Source organism: Chrysochloris asiatica, unplaced genomic scaffold, assembly GCF_000296735.1.
Source record: "Chrysochloris asiatica unplaced genomic scaffold, ChrAsi1.0 scaffold00125, whole genome shotgun sequence".
In the NCBI taxonomy this organism is placed as follows: Eukaryota; Metazoa; Chordata; class Mammalia; order Afrosoricida; family Chrysochloridae; genus Chrysochloris; species Chrysochloris asiatica.
In genome coordinates, this window is record NW_006408643.1 from 4556390 (window position 1) to 4566642 (window position 10253).

At 54.6% G+C, this 10253-nt stretch overlaps 1 protein-coding gene across 2 annotated transcripts; it reads right to left on the reverse strand.

The window, feature by feature from the left end:
- Nucleotides 1-7526: 7526 nt before the first annotated feature.
- On the reverse strand, nucleotides 7527-9455 carry FEM1A (fem-1 homolog a (C. elegans)). 2 transcript variants are annotated; one of them, XM_006868918.1, is made up of 2 exons: nucleotides 8743-9455; nucleotides 7527-8673 (listed from the first exon to the last, which is right to left on the reverse strand). In XM_006868918.1, the coding sequence occupies exons 1-2, from the start codon at nucleotides 9453-9455 to the stop codon at nucleotides 7527-7529; spliced, it is 1860 nt and encodes a 619-aa protein (XP_006868980.1). The 2 variants fall into 2 exon arrangements, with proteins under 2 accessions (XP_006868980.1, XP_006868979.1); XM_006868917.1 differs by having other exon boundaries at nucleotides 7527-9455.
- Between the last annotated feature and the right edge of the window lie 798 nt (nucleotides 9456-10253).

The window sequence follows — 10253 nt, forward strand, 5'->3', positions numbered from 1 at the left end:
GCTATGAGTCGGTTCCGACTCGATGGCACCTCACAACAACAACACTACCAGAGCTCTTTATGGGAATAAAAAGCCTTTTCTTTCTCCCTTGGAGCAACTGGTAGATTCAAACTACTAAGCTTGCGGTTAACAGCCCAGCTTGTAATCCACTACGCTATCAGGGAGCCTTCCAAACCTCACAGACATATTTTAAATGATTTTCTGAAGAGAGAATACATTCAAACTGTTCAAATTGTTTACACAGCCTGTTATCCCTGCAGCCTCCAGAGGGCGCCCTTCCCTCCCTACTCTCCCTTCCCACAAGGGGGCCGCCATGAAGCAGAAACAACTCTATGGCAATGGGCTTGGTTTTTAATTTTTTTTCTTCAGCTGTTCTTTGTTGTTGTTGTTAAGTGCCATCAAGTCGGTTCCGACCCATAGCGACCCTGTACAGGGTTTCCGAGGCTGTAAATCTTTACTTACCCATTCACTTATTCACACATTCATTTGAATCCTCCCACCTCCTTGGAGTCAAAGTGTGAGTCCTCTGCATATCTCCAGGGCCCTGCTTGTCCTCCCTGTTCTCTCTTCACCCACTCCTCCTCTCTACCTGTCCATCACTTCACTCCAGTCACATGGACCTTCTCACTGTTCCTCAATCTTGTCAGACCCCAGGGCATTTGCACAAGCTGTGCCCTCTGCCTGGATCTCCCTTCCTCCACATGTTCACACAACAATCTTTTTAGATTCCTCAGGTCCCTGCTCAAATGTCACCTGCTCAATGGGTGCTTCTATGAGCCCCCCCCCATCTAAAATGGCACCCCACTGATCTGTTTACCTGGCACATAGCACTTAGCATACAGGACACTTAACGAATTTATTATGCAGGTTACATCTGTGAAGCCAGGGGCTCTCCATGTGTATTTCACTACTACATCTCAGGGCCAATGAATATGTGTCGAATGAATGCTCAAGTTGGCTTTGATCTTTACTAAATAAAACACTTCTTGATTCGGGTTCTGCCTCCCCAGCCCCCCACCCCCACATGTTGGTGAATAGCTTACTCACTCCTTGATTTGTTCATTAGACTGCGACTAAGGGAAGTGACTAAGGAGCTCTGGTAGTGTAGTGGTTATGAATCGGGCTGTGAACCGTAAGGTCAGCAGTTCGAAACTACCAGCTGCTCCGCGGGAGAAAGATGAGGCGATCTGCTCCCGTAAAGATTTACAGCCTCGGAAACCCTATTCAGGGTCGCTATGAGTCGAAACCGACTCCACGGCACTTAACAACAACAACAACAAGGGAAGTGACTAAGGCAGATCCTGTGTCTACCCTTGGGGCCCACAACTCTGTGTGAGAAACTTACATGGGATGGGGAATGTGGAGGGCGTTATGAGAGTCCCAGCATTATGAACCCACCTAGGAATTGTGAGGCCCACCTAGGAATTGTGAGGCCCCTTGGAAGAGGCAGAGGGCACTCAGCAAATGAGGAGACCCTCTGCAGACTCCAGTAGAGGAACGGAGAGGAGCCAGTGTGGGTAAACTGGTTACATTGGGTTCTGTTAGCTGTAAGGTAAAAATATCAAAAATCCCTGGGCTGCCGGAAGAAGGAAGAAATCTCTTAGAGGAAGTGTAGCTAGAATGTTCCTTAAGAGCCAGAATGGTGAGACTTCATGTCGTGTACTTTGGAGATCGGGAGGGACCAGCTCCTGGAGTTCGAGAAGAGAGTCAGAGAAAAAGAGGCAGGCCAGCAATGAGATGGATTCGCACACATGGTGGCTGCAGCCATGGGCTCAAGCATAGCAATGATTGTGATTAGGATGCTGTAGGACAAGGCAGTGTTTCATTCCGTTTGTAGGGTCGCAATGAGTCGGCATCTAACCTGTGTGTGGAATTGGAGGATCAGCACTGGACTGTGAACCACAAGATCAGCTGTTCAAACCCACCAACTGCTCTTCAGAAATCCTATACAGGGTTGCTATGAGTCAGAACTGACTCCTTGGCATTTAACACCAACTCCCCCCTCTGGGTCTTAGAGGGTGCTGCAGTGAGCAGATAGTGCCACCAGAGGGCGCTGCGGGATAGCCGTTCCAACCCTCACCCTCTGTCTGGAGCTGGGGACCTGGCTTCTGCTTCTGGGCATCTGCAGGAGAGCCAGAAAACCCCCAAAATGTGCCAAGTCCCAACAGCCCCCTCACCCCGCTTACATCAACCTTCATAAGTAATAACTCATTACTGGTTTTAAGTAATTTTATATAATTGGGAGTGTAGTGGCTTTAGAAAGGACCTCTGGTTGCATAGTGGTTACGAATTGGGCTGCTGCAAGGTCAGCAGTTCGAAACTACCAGCTGCTCCGCGGGAGAAAGATGAGGCTTTCTGCTCCCGTAAAGATTTACAGCCTCGGAAACTCTGTACAGGGTCGCTATGGGTCGGAACCGACTCCACGGCATATAACAACAACAGTGGCTTTAGAGAATAAGCACAAGGTTGACGGTTCGAATCCACCAGTTGCTCCATGGGAGAAAGATGAGGCTTTATGCTCCATCGAAGATTTACAGGTTGCTATGAGTTACCAACTTGATGGCACTTAACAAATTGTTAACACACAATTGTTACAATTATTTCACTGCTAATTTAATTATTGTTGTTACAAGTACCATTGAGTCAGTTCTGACTCAAAGAAACTAAGTATAGGGTCTCGGAGGAGTGGCTGGTTCAAACTGACCTCGTGGTCCAGCGAGGATTCTGCAGGACTCCTGGTGTGGTATTATACGGTCATTACTGAACTGCAAACTATAAGGTCATCAGTTCAAACCCACCAGCTGCTCCTTGGAAACCCCGTACCGAGTCATTGAATGGAACCAACTAGATGGCACTTAATAATTATATTAGCAGTGAAATCATTGTATTAATTGTGTTATTAACCTTCCCCATTAATAAGGCCCTGTGGCAGGCTCCATACTTGGCACTTTGCCCACATGTCTGAATTGCTACATCACCGCTGTTCCATTCACCCTGTTTGCTGTGCTGTGGGGGCTGCCATCCAGTGTCTCCTGTCATCCCCGAGTGCCCCTGAGCAGGGATCTTTTATTTTTAATCTGTTCAGTGTCCTTTTTATAGCCCTGGAAGGCAGCCACAGGGGTGGGGGGTGGGGGTGGGGCATGTCAAGTTTCCCAGGGCAGTCTTGGGAAGTATTTGCTTCTTGATAGGGGAATGTGGTCTAACTACCTCTTGTCCCTAGGCTCTGTCCCCACTGGACAGACCCTTCTCCAGGTGTTTGTCCTGCTCTGTGCCTGCTCCAACCCTATAGGCTCACACTTTTGTGTGGAAGACAGACTCATGACCATAGGGTCACAGTCAGGGTGACCAGGGGGCCTGAGGAGGCATCTGAAGCCACCTAGGAGTCAGGGGGGCTTCCTGGAGGAGGTAGCAGAAATTCAAGCTCAAGGGAGGGAGAGTGGCTTGGTGGGCTGGGTCAGTCCCTCCCTCCCTGCTGTGTGGCCTTGGCTTTTCCCTCCCCCACTGTCCCACCCCCAGAGTCCACATTGGCAAACTGGCATCCAGCTGTTCCCCTCCCTCTGGTTGGCTTTCCCTGGGCCGTCCCAGGAGCTCAGCTGGCATTCCACACTCTTGTTTACTTTATTGTGACAGCAGTGTTGCAATCATTTTCTGGAGATTAGCTTAAAACATATTTGTCGTTTCCCACAATCAGACAGTGATGGTGGCTGAACAGGAGTCCCCAAGTGGCCACAAACGGTGAAGGATTTGATCACTAACTAAAAAAAATTGGCGGTTCAAACCCACCCAGAAGTGCCTCCGAAGATAGGTCCTGGAATTTGCTTCCAAAAGATAACAGCCTTGAAAACCCAATGGAGCATTCTGTCCTGAAATGCCTGGGGTTGATTCCAAGACAGTTGACTTGGGTTTAGGTCTGGGTTTTGGGTTTGATGGTGCAGAATGGCTCCTGAGATAATTCAGGAAGGCTTCCCGGAGGCGGTGGCATTGGATCCTGATGGGCTTTCATGGAGGACACGAGGGCAGAGGACAGAGGGAGGTTGGTAGCACTGGCCCATGTCCAGTGTCCAGTGCTGAGGAGACAGGTGGGCGCCAGGTCTTGCCTAACCTTGGAAGTGTACATTGCTCTTTGTCTCTTCAATCCTGAGCCCCTCCCTCTGGGGTTACAGGAGGCAGGGTAAGTGCCCCATCCAAATCCTGGATGCCAGCACTGCCCCAGGGGCTGGTCACCTCTCCGTTTAAGCCTGTGATGTGACCCCACCCGGAGCTATCTTTAAACCTAAACCAGGACTCTCTGCTCCTTGTAAACATCACTCAGATGACAGGTCTGGAATTTCCAGGCTCTTCCAGTCCCCTGCGGCTGTTCTGGTCTGAGGAGGATAGGGGAGTCACTGGAGGCCTGGGGTGGCGCTGTGGGTTAATGCGCTAGACTGCAAAGCCGTTTGAACTGCAAGGTCGGTGGTTCAAGCTCACCAGCTGCTCCTTGGAAACCCTATACAGGATTGCTATGGGTTGGAATCCACTCAACGGCATTTAACAACTCATTCATTCAACATGTTTCTGGAATGCCAAAAGCCAAACCCAACCCATCACCACTGAGTCTGACTCAAAGCAACCCTATCTGGGTCCCGGAGACTGAAGATGTTTACGGGAGCAGGGAGCCCCCTTTCTCCCAAAGAGAGGATGGTGGGTTTGCGCTTCCGATCTGTGTTAACAGCCCAGTGCCTAACCCACAGTACCACCACGGCTCCTTCCTGGACACCTCTTGTTGTTTAGTGAGTTGGTTCTGACTCATAGCAACCCTGTATAGGATTTCTGAGGAATGGCTAGTTCAATCTGAACAGCTGACCTTGTAGCCCAGAGCTTGTCCTACAGTGCCACATCAGGAGTCCGTGGGACACCAAATGTGTGTTAAAGGAGCCCTGGTGGCACAACAGTTAAGCACTGGGTGGTTCAGGGCAGGAAAACAGAATCTTTACGGGAGCAGAAAGCCTCATCTTTCTCATGCAGAGCAGCTGGTAGTTTCGAACTGTTGACCCTGTGGTTCACAGCCCACTTGTATCCACTACACTACAACTAGGTGAGACGTCAGGATAAAGGGAAAACCTGCTGTGGACTGTGTGCCAGAGAAGGGTGCTCCATAGGGTTTTCACTGAGTTTTAGGAAGTAATCTCCAGGTCTTTCTTCCTAGTGTCTTAGTCTGGAAGCACTGCTCAAGCCTGTTCAACATCAAAACCAGACAGCCTCCTGGGACAGCTGGGGTAGTGGCTGTACCTGAGGTGCACTGGCTGGGATTTGAACCCAGGTCTCCTGTAAGGGAGGTGAGCATTCTACCATTGCCCCTCACCCCCATGTGGTACCATAAACTCAAGCTCACGGAGAGCCTGTGTTAGAGAACTGTGCCCACGAGAGGCTTGCTGTTAAGTGTCATTGACTTGGTTCCTACGCATAGCGACCCTATTTCAGAGGAGCGGTTGGTTGAGTTTGAACCGACAACTGTTTGGGTCCAGTACATTCTCCTGCAGCGCCTTCTCAGAAGCAGATCACCAGGGTTAGCTCTGGGTGGACTCGAACTGCCAAACTTTCAGTGAGCACGCTGCACTACCACAGGTTCGAGATAAAGGAAAAGGCTGGTGTGAGGCTGCAGTATAATGGGTCGGGCCAAGTTCGCAGACTTGAACTTGACGGCCACAACACTGTGTCAGTGAACTGCTGCCCAACACCCAGGCAGTCTCACTTAGGTCCTTGTCGGAGGATCCTTGTTTCCTCCGCCCTTCCGTGCCTTTAAGGAGCATCAAGGCGTCTTCATTTTTTGCCTGCTGTGGATTCTTCAAGGCATCAAGTTAGTTCTCAGCGCCGCCCTCCCCCTTAGCAGTATCAGGATGCAGGGGTTCCTAGTGGAAATCTCACAGCCCACTGTTAACAGGAGAGGCTCAAACCCACCAGCGGCACTGCGGGAGAAGAGGCTGCCAGCTTCGTCTGTGAGACGCTCTCGGGCTGCTGAGAGTCACAGGCGACTGCAGCAGCGGCTGTTGTCTTGGTTTACTCATCTAAAGACTGGCTGTTTGAACCCACCCAGCGGCTAAGGAGAAGAGTCTAGTGGTCTCAGGAGTGGGCTCGATTGCGGCCCCTTTCCTCCCTCTCCCCCAGGGTTCCTCTCTGGTGGTCTTCTCGTTACTGGTTTAAAGATCAGAGCCAAGACTCACAAGTGAACCTGTCTCGTTCCTTTATTATGTGCTCCGGGAGGGGCGTTAACAGCAGCGCCCGCGAGGCGGTAGCGAGGACCTCCTACCTAACACTGCAAACCACAAACCCAAACAAAAGAGCGTCCTCCTCCCCAGCAGCGGGCAGAGTAGCCCACGCCCAGAACAGAGCTCCTGGGATTGACCTTACTGCTGAGCAGGGCGGACAGTTGACTGACCATTGCGCACTCTGCTCTCCCGTGTGACCAGGGGACAGCCAGAAAAACCCCGAGACGAGAGTCTGGTGGCAGCTACCCTGAGGTGGGAAACCGAGGTCTGGTCCTGGTCCCATTGGACCTGTCCCTGACCATCTTAGCCAGCTGGCTTCCTGGATTTTACTTGGGAGGTCACTCAAGATTCCAGGGCTCAGGGCAGTTAAAACATGACTAGCTAGGTCCACATGAGTAGGACCCTGGACCACCCTCAAAACCACCCATGAATTCTCGTGGCCTAGGACTGGGCAAGTTGTAAGGACCTGTTCTCTTCACTCAGAAATGCAAAGCCCAAAACTGCCACGCTGGCTCGTGCAGGCCGGAAAATCGTGGTCATGCCCGGCTCCCTTGGCACTAGGCCTGACACTTGTTTGGAAAGAAACCCCTCACATTTCTAATGCAAGTGGCAGGCTGGGAAATGGAAGGAAAAGGCCCATGAGTGAAGTTTAATAAGTACGGTCACCCATGTTTTAGGGACCACGCCCTCAAGTGTGCCTTAGCCAAGCCCAGTAAGCACAGTTCTTACAGCAACAAGCTCCCGGGGCTCCAGTGTGACCCTTGTGACCTGCCCACTTGTCAGACACAAAACACAACAAACCACCACAAACTTGGCAAGGGGCAGGCTGTCCTCTACAGGGGCCCCTCCCACACAGCTGGCACCGTGTGGACAACCTGGGAGCAGGCTGGAGCAGTGCGGGGAGAAATGAGAGGGGGTGAGGGGATGTCTGCCTGCTCCAGTTTTGAACTTTTGCCCTCAGCAACCCCACAGGTCCTAACCGTGCATCCTGCAGCTGGGTCTATCTGGCCTCAGGAGTAAGGCAATGGACCCTGTTTCTAGAGAAGGGGTGACCAAGGCGATGGCTTTGATCTCTCTGCCTCTAGGAGGGAAGGCAGCCCGCGCCCCCAGCCCCTCCAGAATGGAGGCCGAGGGACGTGTGGAAGGTGTCTTTGCCCAGGAAAGGGTCGGGGGCGGCTCCTGGAGAACACTCCTGAAGGCTTTGAGCACCAAGAGCTTGGGCTCTCCTTGCCGCCTCTCCCTGGGATGACGTCACGCTGTGCCAGGAAGGGCCGGGCGCGGTCAGTGCAGTTCAATGAAGGCCTCAAGCTCCTGAGGGATGAAGCCCTTGTAGGGGACTTTGTTTCTGTCCAGGGCGCGGGCAGCCAGGCACTGGAGGGTCAGGTAGTTGAAGGGCTGCATGGTGCTTTTGGCCAGGAGTGTCCCGTCCAGCAGCTCGTAGGCGGTCTTCTTAAAGGCGTTGGTGGCATCCATGTGGGCGCCTGCGTCGATGAGGGCGTTCATGATGGCCGGGCAGTTGTTCTGGGCGGCGATGTGCAGCGGTGTGTTGTTGTCAAAGTCCCTGCTGTCGGGGTCGGCCCCGCAGCCCAGCAGCACGTTGACCACGTGGAGGGAGGGAAAACGGCCCACCGGGTAGCGGCCCACGGTCGTGGTATCCTTGTCCACGGCCATGTGCAGCGGGGTGAAGCCGTTCTTGCCGCGGGGGGCGCACTTGAGCAGCCGGTACACCGTCTGGTGCTTGAGGTGCTCCTGGTCAGGGGTGCACTCCACTTTCTCCAGCAGGTAGAGCAGGTGCAGGATGATGGCCAGGGCCTTGGTGAACTGCGCCGAGTCGCCAGGCTCCTTGGGCAGCTGCAGCGCCCGTTCCACCTCCCGGACCCCTTTGCTGAGCACGCCCATGAGGTCTGCAAAGCCGATCTGGGTGCCCAGGTTCCCCTTGGCGGCACGGTCCTGCAGCACGTAGGAGAAGAGTTCGGCGAAGGAGAGGAAGCTGCTGGCGGTCATGGGGCTCAGGGGTTCCAGGTTGTTCTGCTGCATGTCCAGGGCATACTTCCACAGGCGGATGCAGCGCTCGAAGTTGCCGGAGTCGGCGTACACGGCACCCCGGTAGCGGATGTAGTAAGAGGTGTCGGGGTGCGAGGGGCCCAGGATGCGCTCGCGGATCAACAGGGCTTGCATGCGCATCTCATCCGGGTCGGTGATGAGCGCTTCCAACTCCTCGGCTGTGTTCACCTCGCGGGAATAGTCATAGGCCAGGACCAGCTGCGGGGGCTCAGGCTTGGCCAGGTACTCATCCCCTTGATGCCGCAGCTCCATGGCGCGCCTCCAGTGTTTCAGGGCGCCTAGCAGATCCCGCTTCTTATCCACATAGGTGGCGCCCAGCAACTCCAGCGCCTCCACGGCCGCCTCCCGGCTCGTGGGGCAGCAACTCTCGCAGGCTTCTCCGGGTGGCGGCTCCGCGCAGGCGCCCTGAGGCTGCGGGCCGGTGGGGCCTGGCTGCTCCCGGATGAGGTACTCCACGATGTTGGTGTGGCCGGTGACGCTGGCGGCCAGCAGCGGCGTCATGCCGTAGCCGTCGCGCTCCATGCGGGCATGGCAGCCCAGCAGCAGCTGCAGGATTTCCAGGCTGCCCGACTCGGCGCAATCGTGGAGCGCCGTGTTGCCCTTGGCGCTGCGCCGGTTCACCTGGGCGCCCTGCTCCAGCAGGTAGCGGGCGATCTCGCGGTGGCCCTTGTAGCATGAGATCATCAGACAGGTGTGGCCGTGCCGGTTGGCCACCTCCAGGTCAGCCTGGTGCTCGCCCACCAAGTAGCGCACCACCTCCAAGTGCCCGTCGAAGCAGGCGGCGCGCAAGGGCGTGGAGTTGGTGCGCGTGGTGCGGTTCACCGAGGCCCCGCGGCGCAGCAGGCTGCGCACCACGTCCAGGTGGCCGGCGGCCGAGGCGGCCCAGAGCGGCGGCGCACCCTCGATGGTCTCGCCATCGAAGTGCACCGAGCCGCCGGCCTCAACGCTCGCGCCGCACCGGTCCACCAGGTACTCCACCACGTCCAAGTGGCCATAGCGGGCGGCGATGAGCAGCGGCGTCCCCCCTCCGGCCACCTCGCCCGTCAGCTCCTCCAGCTCCTCCCGGCTCCGGCCGCTCAGCAGCTTCTGAAGTAGCTGCAGCTTGCCGTCGCGGGCGGCGTTGTACACGGCGGTGCGGAGGTCCATGGTCCGGGCCTCCGCCAGGCCATGTACCGGCCGCTGGGGGACGGGGAGACGGCGGACTAGAGCCCGAAGGGGTCGAGGGCAACCTTTACCTTCTCCCCCGCCGCCATCTTAGGGTCTCCTCGGGCGGAACAAAATGGCGGCTGCGGCCTGACGCCTTTGCTGAGGTAGAGTGCGCAGGGAAATGTAGTCCTGTGAGCCGGCCCGCTCCGTAAAACAGGAGGAAGGGTGAGGGATGATGACAACAACTCCCATAAGGCAACATGCCAACCCTAATGAGTTGTGAATACTATGCATGACGGGAATTGTGGTTCTAATTACAATTGATTGCGGCGGAACTCAGGAAACAGGAACTACAACCCCCGTCATGCAACGCTATAATCCTCTCTGTGGAATCAGGGGAAATTTTATGACGTATTTCCTGTAGCTGTCACAGAGCCGGAGCCAACCGAAAATGCAGGCGCAGGTCAAAGGACTACATTCTCCAAAAGGGTTTGGAGCCAATCAGGAGCGAGGGCGTGACAGAAATTTCGACCGGCAGAGGGCGTGCAGGATAGGAGTAAAAGACAGATCCAGGTGTGAATAATGTTTTTCTTCATCCCTAACCCCTTCAGCACAAACATATTTGCCTAGTGCTCGTGGGGACCTGATCCCTTGATTTCTCCAACATCATTGTGTGTAAAGCGAGCAAAAACGCTCTCTGGGAAGTGGGGGTTCAGGGAATTTAAATTACTTAAGTTGCTTCACAAACCATACATTTCATCTACAGTGTACAAGGCATTATTTTTGTGGTTAAGTACC